Source organism: Phaseolus vulgaris, chromosome 11, assembly GCF_000499845.2.
Source record: "Phaseolus vulgaris cultivar G19833 chromosome 11, P. vulgaris v2.0, whole genome shotgun sequence".
Taxonomy (NCBI): Eukaryota; Viridiplantae; Streptophyta; class Magnoliopsida; order Fabales; family Fabaceae; genus Phaseolus; species Phaseolus vulgaris.
The window spans coordinates 34,511,033-34,536,359 of NC_023749.2; the positions used below are offsets into that span (position 1 = coordinate 34,511,033).

At 40.7% G+C, this 25,327-nt stretch overlaps 2 protein-coding genes across 2 annotated transcripts; both read left to right on the forward strand.

Moving 5' to 3' along the window:
* Positions 1-14,368: 14,368 nt before the first annotated feature.
* LOC137805964 (uncharacterized) lies at positions 14,369-17,926 on the forward strand. The gene has a single exon (XM_068605843.1). It carries the CDS (start codon positions 14,369-14,371, stop codon positions 17,558-17,560), a length of 3,192 nt encoding a protein of 1,063 aa, XP_068461944.1. The 3' UTR covers positions 17,561-17,926.
* Positions 17,591-19,492, forward strand: LOC137805974 (uncharacterized). Its single transcript, XM_068605850.1, has one exon. It carries the CDS (start codon positions 17,591-17,593, stop codon positions 19,490-19,492), a length of 1,902 nt encoding a protein of 633 aa, XP_068461951.1.
* Positions 19,493-25,327: the final 5,835 nt, after the last annotated feature.

Here is a 25,327-nt window from a genome sequence, read left to right on the forward strand (position 1 = left end):
CTTCAAAGAAGTACAAAAAGACATCCACTGATGGCGTATTGCCAAAGTGGTTGCAAAGAATGGCAAAGGCTCGTACAAAGGGGCAACTGTTGGGGTGCAGCTGGGCGGGGGCCACATTGACTTCGGTCAGAAGAGCGCGCTGAAACCCTGTGAATGTGAGGTGAAGCTTGATCCGCTTGAAGACGGTTACGTATATGAAGAAGAAAGGTTCCTCAGGGTCTGCGCGGTCATCGACGCACACGGGTTCACCCTCCTTACAAGGCAGACCCTTCAAGTATACGTTGTGCTCCCTCCCAAACACGCTGAAATTCTCATCAGCCTCGCCCTCCTTGTACGCCTTTACATCCTTAAAGGAGGTGATATTGGAGGTCTCTAACAAGAGGCTGTCAGGAGCCCAATGGTACAAGGATTGGTAGTCAATGGAAGGAGGAGGGTTCGGTGTGGTTTTCGTTTGAGCCATCTTAAAAGAGGAAGCTAGAGAAGAAAAAGAGAAAAAGAAAAAGAGAATAAACAAAGGTTTAGAGGAGGAAGATGGTATGCCTCAGAAACCCAGAAAACAGAGACTGCGTGAAAGCGAAAGAGCAGAAAACATAAAGTGCAGAAATATAAACAGTCTCAGAACAGTTATGCCATGTTATGAGCATATCGGAATCATAAAGCAAAGGCGATCATGAATGAAAAACCATACCTTTAGACAATTAGGGTTTGAAGTTTGAAGTGGTCGAAGGAGAAGAGAGAGCGTTCGAGAGCAGGAAATGCTTGAGAAATGCTTAAGTGAAGTAATTAAACAGTGAAAGAAGCGTAGGGGTTTAAGGGTTTAAACATATACGAGGAAGCGCAAGCGGCAACGAGCCCTAGTCGTTGATCTTGCCACGTGTACGCTGATAAAAATGTATGGTGAGACATCACTTCGGTGCACTGTTCACGTCTTGTCACCTAGTGCCACGTAGGTCATCGCGGGCGATCACTTAAAAGCCTATTCGCTTAAACAAGTTACAGCTCAAGACTGGGGGGCTTGTGTATAGGCCAGACCTCGGTCATCAGCCTAAGAGAAAGACATCGGACATCGGAAATCGGTGGACTGATAGTAACGAAGCAGGGTCCCACAAACAGTATGAGTTAACATGAAGTTAACACCCAGATACCGAAAGGGACCTAAGTCACGAGGGGATCATGCATGGGGTGTGTATGGTACATTTGGGTACAACACAAGCAAGTGTCCCTTGAAGACACTAAGGCCCGTTAGGGTTAGGGTGTTTAGGGAAACATTTCATGCATGACACGTGAATACTTAAGGCACCCACAGAATAGATGATGTCACAGTGTTGGCACATAAGTATGTACCTTAGCAGCTATGCTATTAGGTCTATGCACTCCAGAAAAGGGAAGTCCTATGCACCATATTACGCTAAGATTGTGTAATAGCAGCGCAAGGACATTTTCACAGGAACCCTAAGCCCAATAAGAGACGTGGGAGCATCACAGAAGTAACCCTAGATACAACCCGTAAAGAGGGTGGTAAGAACCCTAGCAAGGAACGTCGTTTCTTTAGCCCTTACTGACTTGAGCGTCGGAGTGCAAACGGACACAAGGGTTCCCTTTTGTCCTTATAGGAAAGCGTGTTTCACCCAAGGAAGTTCGACTGAAGGAGGAGACAGGCGGGGCCTGAAGCTGCCGTTCGAGTCAACTGGCAACCAAGTCAACCGGCGAGAACATTTACGTGAAAAGGATAATTAAAAATAACAGAAGAAGTAATTGAATTGGTTTAGGTATATTATTAAACACAGGAATAACTAAATTGTTCAAGTTTATTATTAGAGGCAAGTAAAAACGATTAAGAATGTGTGTATCCAAAAGTAACAGGTACACGGTGAACAAATTATTGTTGAATATTATACTCTAGTTGTTGATGAAATTTTTTTGAAGGAAAGTCTATAAAAGGGGTTTGAGCCCCCAAGTAAAGTATGTTTTTTTTAATACTTTAAGCTAAAACAGATTTACAATTTGAATGCTCTCTGATGTGATTCCACTAGCCATATGGAGAATGATTCTTGACATTCTTAGGAATCACCTTGAGCTGGACATTATTGAGGCACTTTTCTTAGAGTTGGATCATTGTTCTAAGACAAGAACTCACCAAAAACTAGTACCAAATCCCAAACTCATTTGGATGTTCCACATATTGTCAAATTGAACCAAAAGAGATGGAGGAAAGGCAAAAACACTAATTAACAAAACAAAACAGTAAGGTACCGAATCAAATTGCTGGAATTGAAGAAGAAAAGATGAAAAACAGCCAAGAACACAAATGAACCATAGCTACACAATAACAAGCTGAAATTGCCGAACCAAAACAACTAGGAAACAAGCTAAGACAAGGAAATTAACAAGAGAAGAAAGGAAGGAGAAGAGAATGCTCATGAAGATGGAAGAATGGTTGGATGATCACGCCACTAGAAGTATGGATGCTCCTAGATGAGTGTGCAAGCCGCCACTTGAGGAAACCATGATCCTTCAAGATAAGACTAGAGAAGAAGGCTCAAAAACTCTCCAATGCTCACTCCAATTTTGAGTATAGTTTCTTTAGATAAATTCAAATCTGAAATTTACAAAGAGAGCACCTCTATTTATAGCCTAAGGTGCTGAAAATGCAAGCTAAACAATTCAAACTTCCCCCTAAATTCAAATGCAAGTGGCGCCTAAACCAAGACATGAGGAAGGTGTGATCCCTTCTCTCTCTTTGGCACCTCCTTATTTACTCCTACACCTATCTACTAACACACCCCCCCTAAGACTCCTAACTAAAGACTAAAAGATGCTTTAACAATAGAGGTTTCTAATGTTTCCCTCTAAGCACCTTTCTAAACAATATTTATTTAATACTTGGCCTTGCCCTTCATGGGATGGACTTTGGGCTTTTGTGGGCTTTGGCCTTCTTGGGCTTGGGCTTGGGCTTTATCTTTTGCAAAGATTAACAAGAAAAACTTTAAATGTGAAGGCGAATGATTTTGTTCTTCATTATAAAAAGCCACCTTTAGTTGATTCTCATCATACTCCCCGAGTTGGAGAGAATTCACCCACGAATTCTGAATCCCTGCATATAACAAAGTCAGTTGACTTTTACAATCAAAAGTGTAAGAAAAAAGAATACATGACTTAGCAGATGGAACCAAAGGGATTGCAGAAAAGGAGGTCCTACAAATCGACCAAGTTGGAAAAATGTGTTTGGGAATGATGATATTTTGGGAAAAAGACCTCTTAAATGGTGAAACCCATTAGGAGGTATGAAAAAATCATCCCTAACATATTTTAACCAAGGTGGTGTTGAAATAGGAACCTTGGGTAATGAAAAAGATAAAGAAGAAGAAGACCTTGGAGGGTCCATTTGAGGTATAGCACGAGTCAACATGATGGATTTAGAGGAGAAAATGGTGTGACTCGGTGTAGTACTTACTTCTTTTTCTTTCTCATTTTCTCTTTTAGTTTTCATTTTTATTTGGTCCTCATGAACCTCTTTGGGAGAGAGGGGTTTTAATATAACCTTGCGCCCTAGGAAGGAAAAAGACATTGTATTGGATAGGCCATCATGTAAAACATGTCTATCATATTGCCAAGGCCTTCCTAAAAGAAGATGAGATGCTTCCATGGGCACAACATCGCATAAAACCTCATCTTTATACTTTCCTATTGCAAAGTTAATGAGGACTTGTTTATTCACCATGATTTCACCTACTTCACTAAGCCATTGTAATTTGTAGGGCTTGGTATGAGAGATAGTGGGTAAGGCTAACTTCTCCACAACTCTTGTACTAGCCACATTAGTGCAACTTCCCCCATCAATAATCAAGGAACATAACTTGTTGTTGATAAGACATCGGGTGTGAAAAATATTTTCTCTTTGAGTATCATTCAAAGATTTTGGAATTGTGCCCAACATACGTCTTACCATCAATAAGTCACCTTCACAAGGACTTTCACTCTTATTTTCACTTGATGGTCTAGAAGGTGAAGAATGCCTAGGTGAATTGGAATCATGCTCACTAACTACAATGCCTTCATGCATGTACATACTTCGTTTAGAAGGGCAATTAGCAGCAATGTGACCATATCCCAAACATTTAAAACACTTTTGACTAGATGATTTTATTGGGGATTTAGGCCTAAAAGTAGATGGCGTAGGATCCTTGGGTTTGAAAGAAGAATCTTTGGAAGGAAATTTTGAAAAAGGCTTTTTGTTCTTCCAAGAATTGTTGTAGTAATCATCTTTGGGAATATGTTTAAAAATATTTTTCTTTGCAAGTTGGGCTTCCACCTTCATTGCAAGATGAACTAAAGAGCCCAATGATGAATACTTTTGTAACTCAACAATGTCTTGAATATCCTTCCTAAGACCACTCACAAACCTAGCAATCATAGCTTCCTCACTTTCTTCTAATTCAATTTTAAGCACAAGCGTCTCAAGCTCCTTATAATATTCATCCACATTTAGCGTGCCTTGTTGAAACCGTTGGAGTCTCAACATGAGGTCTTTCCTAAAATGTGGGGGCACAAACCTAGCGTGCATATGATCCTTTAAAGAGTTCCAAGAGTCCACGGGAGGACCCTTGTGATAGATAATGTTCTTTACAATTCCATGCCACCATTTCATGGCATAATCACTAAACTCTAGGGTGGCTAGCTTAAGCTTATGCTCATCTTGGATCTCATGGATCTCAAATATTTGTTCACACTTAGCCTCCCAATCTAAATATACATTAGGATCACTAGAGCCATTAAAACAAGGAAGCTTGACCGAAGGAAGCCTTGACTTTGCATCATGATAGAAGCCATTGCCGTAGTGAGTTCTTTCCCCTTGGTGATGATGTCTTTGTCCATGGACTTGGGGTGGAGTTCTCCTTCTCCTATGCTCATCTTCACGGCCAAAATCATTGGAAGAAGCTCTTGTTGAAGGTCTATGATGCTCATCATGAATTGAAGGAGATGGTCTAGCTTGTTGCACCTCCATCTTTTGCAATTTCTCCTCCAACCGTCTAATGGTTCTTTGAGCGTCATGTAATTCACCAAGGATTGAAGCTTTGGATGGAGAATTCTGCTTGTATGATGCATCACTTGAAAATCCAGCCATTTTGGAAATAAAAAACAGCAAACACATAAAAACAACAAACAAGTTAAGAAACAAAAATTAGCAAAAACAGTGAGTGTTTTAAGCCAAAGTGCCGAAGTGAAATTGAGGCAGAAAAAATAGGTCACTCTCAAAGAAATAATGTCCTTGCACCAATCTGATCTTGAGGTCTTGGAATCCTCAAATGAAAGATGTCAAAGCAAGCACATCAATCTCAAAGGCAACCACCACAAAACCAATGAAACAATAAAGACAAACAAGAAAAGGTATAAGCAAAGAAAGGTAATTGCAAAAGGAATACTATATGTAAGACAAACTCAAAGAGTAAGGAATGAAAGAAAAACAAGAAAAATAAAGAACTCAATGAGAAAGTAGGCACACAAAAGAATACTTAAGGAAAAACACTAGAGTAGATTAGAAAAACAAAAAAATTTAGCTACTGGAAATTTATTTTTTTTAATGCAAACTGTGCTTGATATTCACTGATTTAACTGGAATGATGTAGAGCGAACTGCATTATGAAATTTAAACCACAGAAACTTCAAGATGTTAACTCAATAATGGCACTGGAATCAATTAAAAACAGTAAGCCAATTAATTGAGATAAATTTTTTAAAATCGCTGCCAGATTACTGTATTCTTTTCGGCAGAATTGTACACTTTTTTTATTTTATTTATCATTTTTTGTGTACTTTGAATTTTTGAATGATTCTTTTTTCTACTCTTTTCTAACACTTTGAATATCACAAATCCAGAATTTCAGAATTTTCCAGTGAGTAAATCAATTGCAATAAGGAAAAATAGTAAGCACTTTTTTTTTCAGAAACAGAGGAATCCTAATAGGAATAAAAAAAACAGAATTATGAACTAGCAAAGACATAATGGAAAAAATGATGTATTGGAACTTGTATAGGTCTAGAATACAAGTATGAACTCAATTCTAAAAATAAAAATGCACAAAGGATCAATATCAATTCAGAAAATTATATGACACTAAAGCAAGAAACAATAAAAAACAATAAAAGTACTACTAGAAGTAATGACAATTATGGAATAACATGACTAAGACAAAACTTGACATGATTACAAAATTAAAAGACATATGACAAAAAATAACAACAAGTGAAAGGAAGCTTAAGGTAAACTCTTAGGAAGGAGAATGTCATTCCAAAAGAGCAACCATATTCATATGAATAATGAGTGTCATAAACCTTTTCACAAGCACTTGGTGTAACAAAAGAAAAACAGCAAGAAAACTCAATTAACACCTAAAACAAAAACTTAAATTGCAAGAAAATTAAAGAGCTCTTGAAATTAAAGTGCACACAACTTCAACAATTAAACAAGAAGAACCTAAGACTCATGATACCACATGATGTGATTCCACTAGCCATATGGAGAATGATTCTTGACATTCTTAGGAATCACCTTGAGTTGGACATTATTGAGGCACTTTTCTTAGAGTTGGATCATTGTTCTAAGACAAGAACTCACCAAAAACTAGTACCAAATCCCAAACTCATTTGGATGTTCCACTTATTGTCAAATTGAACCAAAAGAGATGGAGGAAAGGCAAAAACACTAATTAACAAAACAAAACAGTAAGGTACCGAATCAAATTGCTGGAATTGAAGAAGAAAAGATGAAAAACAGCCAAGAACACAAATGAACCATAGCTACACAATAACAAGCTGAAATTGCCGAACCAAAACAACTAGGAAACAAGCTAAGACAAGGAAATTAACAAGAGAAGAAAGGAAGGAGAAGAGAATGCTCATGAAGATGGAAGAATGGTTGGATGATCACGCCACTAGAAGTATGGATGCTCCTAGATGAGTGTGCAAGCCGCCACTTGAGGAAACCATGATCCTTCAAGATAAGACTAGAGAAGAAGGCTCAAAAGCTCTCCAATGCTCACTCCAATTTTGAGTATAGTTTCTTTAGATAAATTCAAATCTGAAATTTACAAAGAGAGCACCTCTATTTATAGCCTAAGGTGCTGAAAATGCAAGCTAAACAATTCAAACTTCCCCCTAAATTCAAATGCAAGTGGCGCCTAAACCAAGACATGAGGAAGGTGTGATCCCTTCTCTCACTTTGGCACCTCCTTATTTACTCCTACACCTATCTACTAACACACCCCCCCTAAGACTCCTAACTAAAGACTAAAAGATGCTTTAACAATAGAGGTTTCTAATGTTTCCCTCTAAGCACCTTTCTAAACAATATTTATTTAATACTTGGTCTTGCCCTTCATGGGATGGACTTTGGGCTTTTGTGGGCTTTGGCCTTCTTGGGCTTGGGCTTGGGCTTTATCTTTTGCAAAGATTAACAAGAAAAACTTTAAATGTGAAGGCGAATGATCTTGTTCTTCATTATAAAAAGTCACCTTTAGTTTATTCTCATCACTCTCACTGACTTGATCGTTGGAGTATGATCAACAGATAAAGTCCCATTTATCTCAGTGGAGCAGTATCTCGGAGCACCAATTGGAGACAGGTCAGAAGTGGAACTCGCCTGTTCAATCTAACCGAGGTCAACCGGCGAAAATAGATCTTTTACTATTTATTTTAATTAAGCATTATTACGGATAATTCTTTTTTTAATATAAAAAAGTAATATTAATATAATATTATATTTTATATTTATTAATATAATTCTTATTTTATATATATTAATATTTTATATTTTATAATATTAATATAATTCTTATTTTATTTATTTATTTATTGAGTACTTAAATTTTTTGTATTTTTTAATTAATTTTTTGTATTTTTTAATTAATTTTTTGTATTTTTTAATTAATTTTTTGTCATTTAACTGTACCATTAATTAGATAATGTTGTTGTTATTGTGATCAGTGCATCTTACCTGTCCCTATATGTTAATAAATGTGAAGTTTTGTATTTAATATAATGATAAATAAATTTTATTATTTTCATTAAAGATGTTTTTTTGGATGACAAGACGATTCTCACCATCACTTATATATATATTAATGGTGGTAAGAGGAACGGTCCATTAACTATTAGAGTAATAACGTGGAAGTTATCAAGAAATATAGCACCTTGTTAACAAACATATTTTAAAAGTAATAGAAGTTATTTACTACAATATCACCTTATATTAGTCATAAATTCTTACATTTCTTTATAATTAGAAACAAGTAATATACTGGAATAAAATAACAAATATTATGTCATTTAATTAAAAAAAATAAACAACAAAGACTTAATTAAAAAATATAAAATTTTTAATAGAATAAAAAATCAATAGAAACTTAACTCAAAATATTAAAATTTATAAGAACTTAAAATATAATATATTCTTAAAGTAATAAATTTTATTGTTCTATTATTTTACTATTTACAAATAATTATCAACCCAAATGTCAATTTCAACAAATTGATAAGGTAGGTTTGAATCTTCAAATATTGAAACTTCAAAATGTTTGATTAATTCAAACGCAAGCCATTTGAAACTTCAAAATGATTGTTTAATTTAAACGCAAGCCATCAAATCCATAAAGCTCTATTTATCTGGTGTTAAAAACTTTTTAATTTATTTCATGAATTGATGAGTATAGTCTGCAAATCCATATTATACAAAAACAAAATAAACAATTTTGTCACATACACGAATTTATAATTAAAAGATAATATTTGTTTATATATGTATTTATGAATAAATATTTTATATACATATAATATATCATTATATATATAATAATAATTGTACCGCCCAGGTAGTCGGAGGTGATGACGTGGCAGCGAGCTATTATGTAGGCGTGTTGAGCGGGGCTCATGGCGGGCAGAAGGGAAGGAGATCGGGGGGCTCGTGTAGTCGCCAGTCTTTAAGTTGGCGTGCTCCGATCTCTAGCATACCTAAACCGGCGGTCACTAGGTTTACGATGAAGTCGCCGGATGCAAACCCAGGCGACCAAATGATCAGAGATCGCCGAAAGGAGGACATCGCCGAAGGATCAGTGAAGCTTGTTCCAGGCTCTCGAGGCAGAGGATGATGCCATCAGATAGTCATTTCCTAGCTAGCCAGAGGTTGAGGTCGGGGAACAGCTTACCTGGACACGCACGGTGAAGCAAGTGAAGTAGATCATGAAGGCGGCCGGCGAGACCACAGGGAAGGTGTGTATGAAGGCACCCGTACTCGCCACGCAGAAGAGATCACGCTCCAAGGCAGTTATGCGCTGAGTTGTTTCTTGCGTAAGTAACTTAGCCAAAAAGCCTGAAGAATAAGAAGTGGCGCCCAAGTCAAGGATGCTCCAGATGGTGACACGTGTACAGCTGGATACGAGCCACGTGTCCAGATGTGTAACTGTCAGGAGAGAGAAAGTGCATAGGTATATAAGAGATTCTAACAAACTTCAGAGGTACGCGCGCGTTTTAGATTACTTCTTTTACGCTTGCGAGAACTAGAGTACGCTGAGAGAGAATCTTGCACGGTTCCAGAGAGTTCTTGAGTTTTTCTCTTAGTATTTGGTGGTTCAGTCGCTGACTTGGGCGTCGGAGCGTGATCGGCCGCAACGGCGCCGTTCTGTCTTTTTGCAGGTTCTTGAGACGAATCAAGGCGAAGGACGGAAGCTAACACGACGCAGAGTCGATCCAGATTTGACGAGGCAAAGTTCTTGCGTCCCGGTCAACAGACAGGATCAATAATAATAATAATAATAATAAATAATAGTATTTATACATTAGTAACATTTGCGAATAGCTTTCGAAAATGGAAAACCTCCAAACTAAAAATCAGTTTCACACTCGACTCAAGTCTTGTGAAAATGCCAAAAGATTCCGTAAGAGCCAAAAATTCTGATTAAAGTAGTTATCAAAAAGAAAATATTAAAACAACTATTTATTATTTCGTATTCAACTTGTTAAAATATCATTACTGTAGATTCAAACTTTTTAAGGTCCCTAATTGAATAGATTGTGGGGGATTTTCTATGTGGATAGATGGAGCAGAGTGAATGTAGAGGCTAGTTTGTGTAATAATAGTGAAGTAGATTATAGAGTCATTGACTTCACCTTTAATCAATATAATAAAAAAATATCGCAAAATATGTTTGTGAAAAAAATTAATCTTATTTATTTATTTCAAAATAGAGTTGGGAACGTCATGTTGTTGCATTAGGATATTTTTTTATGTCTTTTTCTTATATGAATTTAGTCTTTAGTTTTTTTTTGTAGGTTTTGGTTTTCGACCTCGACTAAAGTGGAATGGTACCTGTAAAAAGTATTTGCACGTTCAAGTCAATGTTCAGTTATCGGTGGTTGGAATAATAAATGCTATTAGAATGCATACATTTGCCTTATCTTGGAAGTATATATTTAAAGTGACGTGGACTTTTGTTATTTGACCTAGCTTTTCGAGTTAATCTTAGTATTAAACAAATATTTCGTATAGTGATTATATTAAACATGTTATTTGAGAGTACTTATCGATTTTCCGAGATGTACTCGACTGTAGAAGATTTGGTCATACCATAGGAGCACCTAGTGATGTATACGGACAATACACTACCCCCAGACTCGTAAAGCTTTTTATTTTTTTTTAGAGTTGGATTGTGTACCTTGATAAAGGAGCAAGAAAATTTTATCTTGTTTGAGTGATCTTGTTGGTGCCGAGATTTACACTTTTATTTATCCATACATTGGCCCTCAGGCTCGATTGCATAAAGGTCCTGAAAAGTTAGAAGCTTTTACGTTTTTGCGGGGTTTGTATTTCCGGGATTCCTTATGGTGTCATTGGTTGGGGATTAATCTAACAATTGGGAAAGGGGGCGACATTTGGACTTGTAAGTGCTTAGTCTATTCATGCGCCTTCCCAACAGTGCCTTGGTTTTAATGTTGTGGATGATAAAACACTTTGTACTTGATAATGCCAAGAACATTTAGGTTGATGCTTTACTTTGACATCATGGTTCATGTAAAGCCGAGTGCATGTTGGTTAATGTCGAGAACATCTAGGTTGATGTTTTGTTTTGACATCATGGTCGATGTAAATTCGAGTGGATATTGGTTCATGGTGAGAACTTCTAAGGCGATGCTGAGAATATCAAAGATGATGTCGAGAACATCTAGGTTGATATTTTGATTTGACATCATGGTCGATGTAAAGTCGAGTGCATGTTGGGTCATCCCAAGAACATCCAGACTGATGCCAAGAACATCTAGAGTGATGTCAAGAACATCTAAGGCGATGTTCAGAATATCTAAATTCATGTTTTTCTTTAACATCATGGTCAATATAAAGTCGAGTGCATGCTGGTTCAGGCCACGAACATCCAGGTCGATGCTGAGAACATCTAGGTTAATTGTAATAACATCTAAGTTGATGTTTTGCTTTGACATTTTGGTCGATGTAAAGCCAAATGCATGATGATTCATGCTGAGAACATCTTAATTGATGCCGAGAGAATCTAGGTTGATGTTTTGCTTTGACAGCGGGATCAATGTAAAGCCAAGTGCATGTTGGTTCATGCTGAGAACATCCAGGCAAATACCGAGAACATCTAGGTTAATGTTTCGCTTTGAAAACATGGTCGATGTAAATTCGATTGCATGTTGGTTCATGCCCAGAACACATAAGCCATTTGTGAGAACATCTAAGATGATGTCGAGAATATATAGGTTGATGTTTTGCTTTGACATTATGGTCGATGTAAAGCCGAGTGCATGTTTGTTCATGCCGAGAACATCCAAGTCAATGTTGAGAACATCTAGATTGATGTTGAGAACATCGAGGTTAATGTTTGGTCCTTGCATCTTGGTTGATGAAAGTATTCGAGTGTGTTGGTTGATGTTAGCTGAGAGCATCTCGATTAATGCTTTGCCCTTGCATCTTGGTTGATGCAAGTCTTTGGACGTGTTGGTTCACAGTGACGCTCTCGGTTGATACTTTGGCCTTTGCATCTTGGTTGATGCAAATCTTCAAGCTTGTCAGTTCACACTAGTCGAGAGCATCATAATTGATTTTTGACTTTTGCATCTTGGTTGAGGCAAATCTTCAATCGTGTCGGTTCATGTTGGTCGATAGCATGTCGTTTGACGCTTGGCCTTTGCATCTTAATTGAGGAAAATCTTCAACCATGTTGGTTCACGTTGCTCGAAAGCATTTCAGTTTATGCTTAGTCTTTACATTTTGGTTTATGCAAGTCTTCAAGCGTGTTGATTTACGTTAGCTGAAGGAATCTCAGTTAAGGCTTGGCTAGAATATTGATCGTTCCATCATATTTGTCTATGCTTAATCCTTTCTAGCTTGTGGACAACTAGGCTTCCATTATCCCATCAATGAACGAGTGTCGACGAACTCCCCGCAGTGTTCCAGAAGTATGGGTCGAAGTGTTCGGCCTGGATTCAGCCTTCTGGCTACGAACGTTTAGTGGTCCAATTATGAAAAATGGAATGTCACTGGATTAGCTTTGGAGGTGTATCCTGGTCAGATTTGTTGTTGTGGGGTGCAAGTTGTTAGAATATATGGCCTTAAACAAAGGGGGGGGGTGAATTGTTTATAAGAGATTTTCGCAAACTTTGGAGGTATAATGAAAATCAATGCTGAATTACAGAGAAAAGAATCAAGGAAACAAATACCCAAAACTGTTTTAAGATGATATTAGGAAAACAATCGGTTGTTTTGTCGAAACAATCGGTTGTTTTTATTAGCAGTTAATAAAAACAGCTTAAAACAGATATATGTGAGATCAGGGAAAGAGAGAATCACACAAACAGATTTATACTGGTTCACTCTTACACCAAGAGCTACATCCAGTTCCCAGAAACCACTGGGTAATCCACTATGCAATCAAAACCAGATTACAAACATCACACACCAAAGTAGTTACCTTGAACCCCTCAAGAAACACACTACCTTTGGCAAACTACACCAAGAATGTTGATCTTGAACACCTCAAGAACACATAACACTCCTTGGTAACACAATTACAGAAATACAGTAATCAAGGAAGAAGGGAATAGAATACACCTGGGTATTACAAAGCTTAAAATTCAGAATTACAACCTAATCATATTCCACACACTTAAGAATGATCCAAAGCTCTTTCAAATTTTGGAAAAAATGTTTTGATAAACTTTTTCTCTTACTCCAAGATTAAGAGCGTAAAACCACCTTTATATAGACCCACCAAGTGGTCAAAAGCATTTAATAAAGGAGCCAAGTTAGTTAGGATCATTTAAAACATATTAAAACCACTTAACAGAATTCTGTTAAGGTTTGCAGGAAAACAATCGATTGATTTGGTTTGACAGCAAAGTCAACCAAGTCAAACAACTTTCAACCTTTTTCAAAAACTACTAAGGTAAAACAACCTGTTCAAATTTTGACAGCTTTTTAGAAAACACATCTTTTCAAAAGGTTAAAGATTCAAATGAACTTGGATCATCTTAAGGAGTGATATAACAAGTTTCAAACAACTAGACAACACACATACCTGGCAGCAAGGTCTTCAAACTTTCCTCTTAGTTTTGGAGACATCAAAGCATCTTGTTCAACACAAGTGACCCCTTGACCAACTTCTTTCTCATCTCCCCATTCTCCTGTGAGAGAGCTCATATTTCTTCTTTGTTTTTCGCGTCATTTTGGTCATCTCACTCTAAAGGACCAAAAGTAGAGCCACATGATCATTCTCCATTGTCGTTCTTTGTTCTTTAATATTGTTTGTCATAGTTACCACGGTAAATGTCAATTGTTCTTGTATGGATTAAGTAGGTATTGTACTACCAGATGGCCGTAAGGCCGACTAGACCGGATAGACGACAAAACCGACTAGACGACAACAGGCGAAGCTAAACGCGTAATTAAGCATAAACAACCCAACTTAAATGGTAAGCACGGTTAAGACTCAATTGGGCCTTCGTTTGGACCCTAAAGCAGGCCCACAGCGGCCATAGCCCACCTAGAGCAGTATAAATAGCAGAAGAGGCACATCACCCAAGGTAACTATTCACTCCCCACTCTTCTGGTACCTAGCTCTCGGTCTGACTTGATCGTCGGAGTGTCTTCGCAGGTACTCCCCCCATCGTGTCCAAGCTGAAGATCCAGTCGGAAGAAGACCAACCGGAGGACCAACCGGAAGGCCGACAAGACGAGAAGAACGATACGACATCATCAGAAGAAGTGTTCTGCAGGGTCAGATCTTGTAGGAACATTTTGGCGCCCACCGTGGGGCCGAGAACACTAACCCCACGAATTATCCGCATGGTGACTACGAGGAACATGACGGGTAACGATAGGAATGCACAAGAAGAAACCAGCCGTCCGGACCCTATGACGTTAATCTTGAAGATGCAGCAGGAAATGGAAGCTTTGAGGAAGGAGAATGCTCAGATGAAAGAAAAGCTTGCTAAGAAGCCGGAAATACCGGAAGCTATGGATAATATCCCCTCAAGAGATCATGCGAACACGGATACACATGAGGCCGGGAGCTCGTATCAAGAAAACGTAAGGCTGACCCCAAATAATGTGCTAAACACGGCGCCTAGAAGAAGTCCCTTCACTGAAACCATCCTTGAAGTCCCCTTGCCGGGAACCTGGAACAACCCCACGTTGGACAAGTATGATGGGTCCACGGATCCGGATGAGCATGTAAATGCGTACCTGACACAGGTCGGCTTGCATACGGCGGAAGACGCGTTGTGGTGCCGAATATTCCCCACCTCACTTAAGGGGGCAGCCTTGAGCTGGTTTACTCGACTGCCAGCTCAATCCATAGATTGCTTCGACACACTTGCGGCTAAGTTTGGAGCACAGTTCACTACCAGCCGACCACACCACCTCACCTCGATCGCCTTAGTGAATATTCGGCAAGAGAAGTCGGAGACCTTGAGGGCCTTCATGAACAGATTCAGCAAAACAGCGTTAGACATACGAAACCTAAGTCCCGAAGTGGCGATGCACCATATGGTGACTGCGCTGAAGCCGGGACCATTCTCGGACAGTTTATGCATGCAACCGGCCGCAACATTGGATGAGTTGCGCCAAAGAGCCACCAAATACATGCAGCTGGAGGAATTGAAAGAGTTTCGGAGTAGAGCTCAGGCGCCCGACGAACCTGAGAGGAGGAGAGACAGAAGCAGGCCAACACATTTTGGGAAGCCCAGAGACTTACCCAGGGGACCACGTTTCAACCGTTACACCCCCTTGACTGCCGAAAGGTCAAAGGTCTTAGAGGAAGCTCTCAACGCAGATCTCCTGAAGGCACCAAGCAGGACTCCTACTCCTTTGAGTGTCGACCAAACCAAGCATTGTCGATACCACCGCAATTTTGGGCACACAACAGAAGATTGTTGGGCACTGAAGGATAAAATTGAAGAGCTCATCCAAGCTGGTCATCTGCGACGCTTTGTCCAGACAAGCCGAGAGGAGAGGAAAAACGAAGTTGATCTGGAAAAGAGAGAAGGGCGTAGGGACACGCAGGCAAACAAGCAGAGAGGCCGAAGAGGCCGGGACGGCCGAGAAGGACGAGGAGCAAGAGATCATCGAAGAACCATGCCGGTACGGGGAGTCATAAACACAATCGCCGGAGGTTTCGCGGGAGGAGGAACTACATCATCCTCCCGGAAAAGACACCTCCGGGCGGTCAGTTCGGTGTACTCCATCAGCAGAAGCAACAGGAGAAGCCTGCCTCCCATGCTTTTCACGGATTCGGACTTCAGAAACATAAACCCGAAGCACGATGACCCTATGGTAGTCACCATCGAGGTAGCCAACTTTGTCATCATGAAAACTCTGATAGATCAAGGGAGCTCTGTGGATATCTTGTATTGGAAGACCTTCCGAAAGATGGGCATATCTGACGACGACATTGTCCAGTATGATGAACAAATCATTGGCTTCGCGGGGCAGAGAGTCAACACCAGAGGATACATTGACCTGAACACCAAATTTGGAGAAGGAAATCGAGACTGTCGGACGATCAAAATCAGATACCTGCTTGTCGACGCCGAAACGTCTTACAATATTTTGATCGGGCGATCCTCTCTCAACAAATTGGGAGCTATAGTCTCGACACCTCACCTGGCCATGAAGTTCCCGGCCGACAACCCGAGTAGGGGCCGAGAGGTGGTCACTCTCCATGCCGACCAAAAAACTGCTAGAGAATGTTACGCGGCAAGTTTGAAGATTCTGCCACCGCGAACACCCACCCGGAGGGCCGAGGTTCATCATATATCCTTGAGTGATGACTTGGATCCAAGACCTAATGACGAACCCCAAGTGGAACCCAAGGAAGAGGTGGTGCCATGCCGAGTGGGCCGAGCAGGTCAGAATACTCGTTTGGGATCAACCTTAGGAGAAGAGGGAAAGAACATTATCACAGCTGTCCTATACAAAAACACAGACTTGTTCGCATGGTCGGCAGCCGACATGCCGGGAATAGATCCTCGCATAATCTCGCACAAACTATCAGTCTGTAAGGAGGCTAGGCCGGTAGCCCAGAAGAAGAGAAAGTTCGTGGGAGAAAAAGGACGGATAGTCGAAGAGGAAACCAGGAAACTACTGGATGCTAGGTTTATCCGAGAAGTGCATTACACCACGTGGTTGGCAAACATCGTCCTGGTGCAGAAGAACAATGGAAAGTGGCGAATGTGTACTGATTACACCCATCTTAATAGGGCATGTCCAAAAGATGCATATCCATTGCCAAGCATTGACCGGCTGGTAGATGGTGCAGCCGGTCACAAAGTGTTAAGTTTTCTTGATGCATACTCTGGATACAACCAAATACGCATGAATCCGGCAGACCGAGAGAAGACAACCTTCATTACCGACAAGGCCAATTTTTGCTATGAGGTCATGCCTTTCGGCCTCAAGAATGCTGGAGCCACCTATCAGAGGCTCATGGACCAGATGTTCCGAGATCAGATAGGAAGGACCATGGAAGTATATGTTGACGACATAATTGTAAAATCCGATAGCGTGGAACAACACGCCAACGACTTGGCCGAGGTCTTCCAGCAGATAAGAAAGTATAACATGCGCCTTAATCCAGAGAAATGCGTATTTGGAGTCGAAGGAGGCAAGTTCCTAGGCTTTATGCTGACAAGCCGAGGAATCGAGGCGAATCCGGACAAGTGTCGGGCCTTGGAAACCATGAGAAGCCCGGAAAACCTGAAAGAAGTTCAGCGGCTGGTGGGAAGACTGACGTCCTTGTCCAGATTTATGCCTAGATTAGCGGATAAGATCAGACCAATCTTGAGGCTCACGAAGAAAGCAGAGAAGTTCACATGGAGCGAAGGTTGCGAAGAAGCTTTTCAAACGGTAAAAAAGGCGTTGGCCGAACCGCCTATTCTAAGCAAACCCGTCCATGGGATCCCTCTACTGGTCTACCTGGCCGTGTCGCCGGAAGCCGTAAGTGCCGCCATAGTACAAGGCACGACAGAACAAAAACCAGTCTACTTCATTAGCTGAGTACTACAGGATGCGGAAACCCGGTATCAAATGATCGAGAAGGTAGCTCTAGCCCTCGTCCATGCCTCCAGAAGGCTACGACAATATTTCCAAAGTCACGAGGTTATAGTGCGAACCGACTTCCCCATCAATAAGATTTTGCAAAAACCCGAGTTGGCCGGAAGAATGATTGGCTGGTCAGTCGAGCTGTCCGAATTCAGCATTAAATACGAACCACAAGGACCTATCAAGTCCCAATGCTTGGCAGACTTCACTTCAGAGTTACAGCAATGCCAAGAACCTGAAACCATATGGGTCTTGCATGTCGATGGCTCCTCAAGTAAGAAGGGTGGGGGAGCCGGAATTGTTCTGGAAGGGCCAAAAAATATACAAATTGAGCAATCTTTGCGTTTTGGTTTCCCTACTTCGAACAATCAAGCAGAATATGAAGCGCTCATAGCCGGACTGTTGCTGGCAAAAGATGTGGGAGCTCAGAAGGTGGAATGTCATACAGACTCACAACTCATGGTCGAGCATGTCAATGGGAACTACCAAATCAAAGATCCTCTGCTCCTGAAATACTACCACAGAGTGGTTAACATCATCAGTCAGTTTCAAAACATCAAGATAAATCATGTGAAACGACAAGAAAACCTGAGGGCCGACACCCTGTCCAAACTGGCAACCGCTAGGACGAAAGGCCGACACGCCTCTGTCATTCAGCAGATCTTATCAGCTCCGTCGGTCCCCATCGGGGAATGCATGGTCACCGAAAAAGGAGAAGACGACTGGGTGTCCGACATGAAGAAAGCTGTCAAGGACCGTGAAGAAGGGAAGGACGGCCATGACTTACACCTATCCAGGAAAGCGTCACGATTTGTTATAATAGGAGAAGACTTGTACAAGCGAGGATTCTCAACCCCTTTACTCAAATGTGTGTCGAAAGTAGAAGCCGAATATATTCTGCAAGAATTACACCAAGGGGCGTGCGGGTTACATTCTGGGGCCCGAACAATGGTGACGAGAGTCCTGAGGGCCGGTTACTATTGGCCTACGCTAAGAACAGATTGCACCAACTTTGTGAAAAAATGTGTAAGTTGTCAAGAGCATGGTCCGCTAATCCACCCACACCCTCACAACCTGCAAAGCATCAATTCTCCCTGGCCTTTTGCCCAGTGGGGGATGGACATAATAGGTCCCTTCCCCCAGGCAACCGGGCAAAGGAAGTTTCTACTGGTCGCAGTGGATTACTTTACAAAGTGGATTGAGGCGGAACCCCTTGCAAACATCACAGCTAGGCAAGTCCAGAACTTTGTATGGAAAGACATCATCTGCAGGTTCGGAATCCCGCACACTATCACCACGGACAATGGGAGACAATTTACTGATCGCAAGTTGGCCGAATTCTATGAAAGCCTGGGCGTCCAGCACAAGACAAGTTCAGTGGAGCACCCGCAAACCAATGGCCAAGCCGAATCTGCCAACAAAGTTATCCTGAACGAACTAAAGAAAAGACTTGGCAGTGCCAAAGGTAAATGGGTAGAGGAGCTCGTAGAAGTTCTCTGGGCATACCGGTGTACCCCCCACTCGGCAACTGGGGAAACCCCGTACAATCTCACCTACGGCACAGACGCCATGCTGCCGGTTGAGGTCGGAGAGCCGACAATCCGAAGAGAACTCCACAGTTTGAAGATGAATGAAGAGTGTCTAAGAGCGGAGTTGGATTTGCTCCAAGAAGCACGCGACAGGGCCAAGATAAGAGAACAAGCTTGCAAACAGATGGCTGCGAGAAGATACAATTCAAAGACAAAACCAAGAGCCTTCCAAGAAGGAGACCTGGTCTGGAGAATGAAAGGGGAAGCTCGCAGGATCCCAGCAGAAGGAAAGTTCAATGCAAACTGGAGGGTCCCTTCAAGGTCAGAGAAAATCTCCAGAACGGCGCATATCGCCTAGAACAATTGGATGGCAGGGAAGTTCCCAGGACGTGGAACGCGAGCCATTTGAAAATGTATTTCAGTTAACATGTATTATAGGTGTACTCTTTCCTACCTTCGATCCTTTTTCCCAGAGGGCTATCCCGAGGGTTTTTGATTGAAGAAGGTTTTAACGAGGCACCACAATCAATGAAATCATGTTTATCACTCAAAATCCTCTGGCAAATCATTAATACAAGAGTACAATAAAAACCTCTCGGCCAAGGAAGAATTCACCCAAGTGAATCCCTGCCGAGAGTACAATAAAAACCTCTCGGCCAAGGAAGAATTCACCCAAGTGAATCCCTGCCGAGAGTACAAGAAAAACCTCTCGGCCAAGGAAGAATTCACCCAAGTGAATCCCTGCCGAGAGTACAAGAAAAACCTCTCGGCCAAGGAAGAATTCACCCAAGTGAATCCCTGCCGAGAGTACAATAAAAACCTCTCGGCCAAGGAAGAATTCACCCAAGTGAATCCCTGCCGAGAGTACAAGAAAAACCTCTCGGCCAAGGAAGAATTCACCCAAGTGAATCCCTGCCGAGAGTACAATAAAAACCTCTCGGCCAAGGAAGAATTCACCCAAGTGAATCCCTGCCGACCGAGAGTGCAATAAAAACCTCTCGGCCAAGAGAGTTCAAAATAAAAACCTCTCGGCCAAGGAAGAATTCACTCAAGTGAATCCCTGCCGACCGAGAGTGCAATAAAAACCTCTCGGCCAAGAGAGTTCAAAATAAAAACCTCTCGGCCAAGGAAGAATTCACCCAAGGGAATCCCTGCCGACCGAGAGTGCAATAAAAACCTCTCGGCCAAGAGAGTTCAAAATAAAAACCTCTCGGCCAAGGAAGAATTCACTCAAGTGAATCCCTGCCGACCGAGAGTGCAATAAAAACCTCTCGGCCAAGAGAGTTCAAAATAAAAACCTCTCGGCCAAGGAAGAATTCACCCAAGGGAATCCCTGCCGACTGAGAGTGCAATAAAAACCTCTCGGCCAAGGAAGAATTCACTCAAGTGAATCCCTGCCGACCGAGAGTGCAATAAAAACCTCACGGCCAAGAGAGTTCAAAATAAAAACCTCTCGGCCAAGGAAGAATTCACTCAAGTGAATCCCTGCCGACCGAGAGTGCAATAAAAACCTCTCGGCCAAGAGAGTCTCAGAAAGTCAAACAAGTAATGTATACGAGAAGTGAGTGAAAGACGACATTCAAATTAAGAAATTCTCATTCATGGTATTCAAAAGAAACCGGCTACGCCGTATCGATTACACAAAAGACGGGGTCACGACTTTACAAAAAATAACAATTAAACGCGACCCATGCATAGAAGAACAAACTAGCTATCGGGCTCTAGGTGTTCGACCTCTGAAGCTGTCGGGGGAGCTAGCACTTGAGGTGAGCTTGGGATTTGATCTAGCGGCATGAGTTGGCCTTCGTAGAAGTCCTTGTCAACATCAAATTTCCCTTCATCCAAGGGAACATTATAGAAAAAGGCTGCTTGCCGAAGGGCTTTCTTAAAGCCAAGTTCATGTTCCTCCATGACGCTATCTTCGGCCACCTCTAGTTCCTTCAGCAGCTTCTCTATCTTCTCTTCGGCTCGATGGTTGGTATGGGCCATGTCCAAGAGGCTTTCCTTTAAGCCCTTCACTTCGTTATCAGCCTTCTCGGCAACCTCTCTACCAGCCCTCTCGGCCAATTCGGACTTCTCTTTCCACATCGCCACCTCAGTCTCTAGAGCTTCATTCTGAGCCACAAGTGTAGCATTCTCGGTCAACTTTGTTTTCAAGCTGGCCGAGGACTCATTCAGCTTAGTTCGGAGTCCCTCCACCTCGGCTGCATTTTTGTCCCTCTTCATCAAATCGGACGCCATCCGTTTGCCGAGTACCAAGGTCCTAGAACACAACTCCATGAAGGCGTCATGAACTTGAGCAGGGCGTGCCGACAGATACGCATCTTGCTGGTAAGGATTCAGCATGATGCTCACCTTCTCGGCCACATTAAGATCGTGTCCAAGAAAGTCAGGCCCACTTGAACCAGGTCTCCCAGGCAATCGGCCCCTCTTAGGAGACCTTCCAGATGAAGAGCGCTCCCCATGGCGCCGAGAAGACTTGCCACGATCCTTGCCATGGTCTTCTTTTCGTTTCTTTGGGTTGGTCGGGCGGTCGACTTCGGCAGCTGGCACTATAGTAATGGGGATAGCAGCCTCGGCATTCGGTGTACCCGATCCTCCCGGCGTATCCCCCCTCGCGGCCATCTGAGCTTGCCGCTTCAGGCGAAGCTCTCGAAAATAATCTTTCTTTCCACCTAGCGGCACCAAACTTGCCATTATACCTGAAGGACGAAAGCAAAGTTAGTCATAGTAAAATGCACAAAAAGACGAGTAAAAACACATACCATCAACATCAACACATATATCAGGGGACAAGTAGGCACGGACGAGGGACCGGGTTGGAATCTTGCGAGGAAGTTGGTCCAACACCGATAACACTTCCAAGTCGTCATCGGTCATCAGGGACCTCGGCCATAAATTGAAACGTGTCGGATCCTTCGTCCAATAAAAAGGAAACTTAGGTGTCTCACCATCAAAGAAAAACTGTCGTCCCCCCTCCTCAATGACAACCTTAAAGAAACCTGTTTTAAAGTTCTTATAAGATGTCGTATAAGGAGCGAAAAGGCTATTTTTTGTTTGGCCGACAAGGGATAACCAACATATTCGGTCACCCGGCCTAGTGCCAAAGAAATGCAGAAAAGACCTAGCTGTCGGCCTAAGACTCAACACATCGCAAAGCAACCGAAAGGCCTGGAGTGCTGCCCAGCTATTCGGGTGCAGTTGCGTGGGGGCTACATTTAAAACACGCAGCACCTCCATGGAAAAACTATCAAGGGGAAAGCGGATATGCATATCCGAAAACAAACAAGAATAGAAATAAAAAAAGTCCTTTCGCCCTTCCCCCCTTCCCAAACAAACAGTCTCAAACTCTCGACACCTACGAAGAGCGAAAGCACCACTAGGCACACCATCTAACACAATATCTACGCTATCTACAAAATCCTGAAGCAACGAAACTTTGGTAAAGACAGAAAAGAACTCACGAACGCTACTATGTACCCATTTATACTCGGCCTCTCGGGTTTCCTCCCCTGCGTATCCACTCAATGACAACGACTCTGCAGGTTGTTCACTTTCCCGACTCAAAGGGCCGACAGCCCGAGAAGAGCCTTCGGCATTCTCGGCATCTATGACAGGGATATCATCAGCCAATGGCCTCTCCCTATCAGACCCCCTAGACACAGAAGGACATGAGGCAGCAGCCGAAAGAAGAGACATTGTTACCTCCAGGAAACTCTTCAACCAATACACAAGGAACGAAGGAATATCACTCGGCTGTCGGACTCTCGGAGCTAGTTCATGAATCACGTGAAGAAATCGGAGCCCACTGCCACTCCTATTTATAGGTGAGAAAAACGAGAAGGCGAAGCATCACAACGAATGCCCACCGTTGGATCCACATGCAATGAACGCGTGAGATCCTACCCAGCGGTCACATCCCACAGTACCACGTGCACGCGCCTCGAGTACAAGCCAATGTACTCAACCTCAACAAACTGAAGGCTCACGGCAATTCGACTCTACGTTACATTTTAGCCAACTCACTTGAGCCTGGGGGGCATATGTACTACCAGATGGCCGTAAGGCCGACTAGACCGGATAGACGACAAAACCGACTAGACGACAACAGGCGAAGCTAAACGCGTAATTAAGCATAAACAACCCAACTTAAATGGTAAGCACGGTTAAGACTCAATTGGGCCTTCGTTTGGACCCTAAAGCAAGCCCACAGCGGCCATAGCCCACCTAGAGCAGTATAAATAGCAGAAGAGGCACATCACCCAAGGTAACTATTCACTCCCCACTCTTCTGGTACCTAGCTCTCGGTCTGACTTGATCGTCGGAGTGTCTTCGCAGGTACTCCCCCCATCGTGTCCAAGCTGAAGATCCAGTCGGAAGAAGACCAACCGGAGGACCAACCGGAAGGCCGACAAGACGAGAAGAACGATACGACATCATCAGAAGAAGTGTTCTGCAGGGTCAGATCTTGTAGGAACAGGTATCATCACTATAGTGCGAATACATAACATTTTAGATGTAACTATTATGTTATAAATATAAATTTTACTTTTAAATTTGTTAAACTTTTTTTGTGAGCTATCAACACTTCACTTAAGTGTAACCATGAAGATTTTGACACAAGAGACTGAAAATACTGATATCATATGTTATAATTTATTTTATCAATATAAAAAATTATATTTAATGAAAAGTTCTTTACTTTAAGTATAAATGAGTAGTACAAATAATAATGTCATTTTAAAAGAATAACAACGTTTACAAAAAAAATTGTACGCAAATTTCAATTATCTTATTACAAACTCCTATAAATAGAATTTTCACCATACAATAGTCAAGACCGTTTATGTTTATATCTCCTCTTTTTGATATCCTTGTAATCTCTTAAGAATATTTTTTTCTTATTGTCATATATAAAATAGTTAGAAAGGCCAAAAGTCTTAATATCAATTAATATTTGTATTATTTATCTTAAGTATAAAGGGATAATCATGAATAATTTTATATATTTATTATAAATTAAAAATAACATTACAAATATTCGTTTAATCAATTTGATCTTAAAGAGATCCTGTAAGTTTTAAAAAAAATTAAACATAGCTTAACTTGATTGAAGTTAAATAATATAAAAATAATAAGTGTTTTTTTTTTCCTTTAACAATTACAATTGTATCAAATTTGTTTTATCTTCACAGGTCTTGCAAAAAAATCTTCCGGGTTTTCTATAATAATAAAATATTTCTTATTTATCCAATATAGCTTCTAGAAGTAATATTATTCTCCTTATAGAAGTAACATATTATTCTTGTACAAACAACTTAGAACCAAGCTCGAGATTTTTTAATTAATTTGTTAAGCATAATTACAAGTCACAAAGAGTCTAATCAAATAACATTAATATTAGATAATGAAACATTTAATATTTACCTTGATAAATTTATGAGCCGACATAAATTGTATCCGAGAGATTACCTATAAGATGATATTATGAAAAATAAGGTCAATGAAGGAGTTAGTATACGGCTTCAAAATGAATGGTCAATACAAATTATCAAATGAAAATAAAAAATGTAAAAAGTAGTACAACCTTATTTATATTAGTAAAAATTATGTCTACACAACAAATATTAGGAGTCCCTTTTTAGTATTATTTATTCTTTTAAAGTAATCAAGATAGGAATAGTATCGGAAGCTTTAGATAAAAATATATGTATTTTAATTTATTAACCCTTGATTGAAAGAAATAAACTTATTAAAAAAAAGTTCCATAACCAAAGTAAACTTGATTTATAAAAATCAAGAACATATAAATATCATAAATAAAAACACAAATAAAAGCTCCAATATTCAAATAATAATAAGAATAGAAAAATAAATGTGAAACGAACCTTTTGGAATAGAAAACATGAGGCGTCTTCACATAAAATCATTTTTATGAATTCCCTAAAATACTTTTAAAAGTAATTAATACTGTAAAATAAATTGAAATAAACTCTTAGAGAGTGCTCTTGTTTTAGTCTTCTGAGAATTACAATTAAATGTCCACGGATAATACATTAATAGAGAGATAATGAGTGTGTTATTCTTCATATTTCTTTGGTTTCCCTTTTCTATCATATAAAACTTAGACCCACCTAATTTAATATCTCTTTATATACATCGAGACTTATACTAAAAAATATAATAAATACTT

Coding starts and splice junctions, on each gene's coding strand:
- LOC137805974 (XM_068605850.1), top strand. CDS start 17,591: ATGATCGAGAAGGTAGCTCTAGCCCTCGTCCATGCCTCCAGAAGGCTA.
- LOC137805964 (XM_068605843.1), top strand. CDS start 14,369: ATGACGGGTAACGATAGGAATGCACAAGAAGAAACCAGCCGTCCGGAC.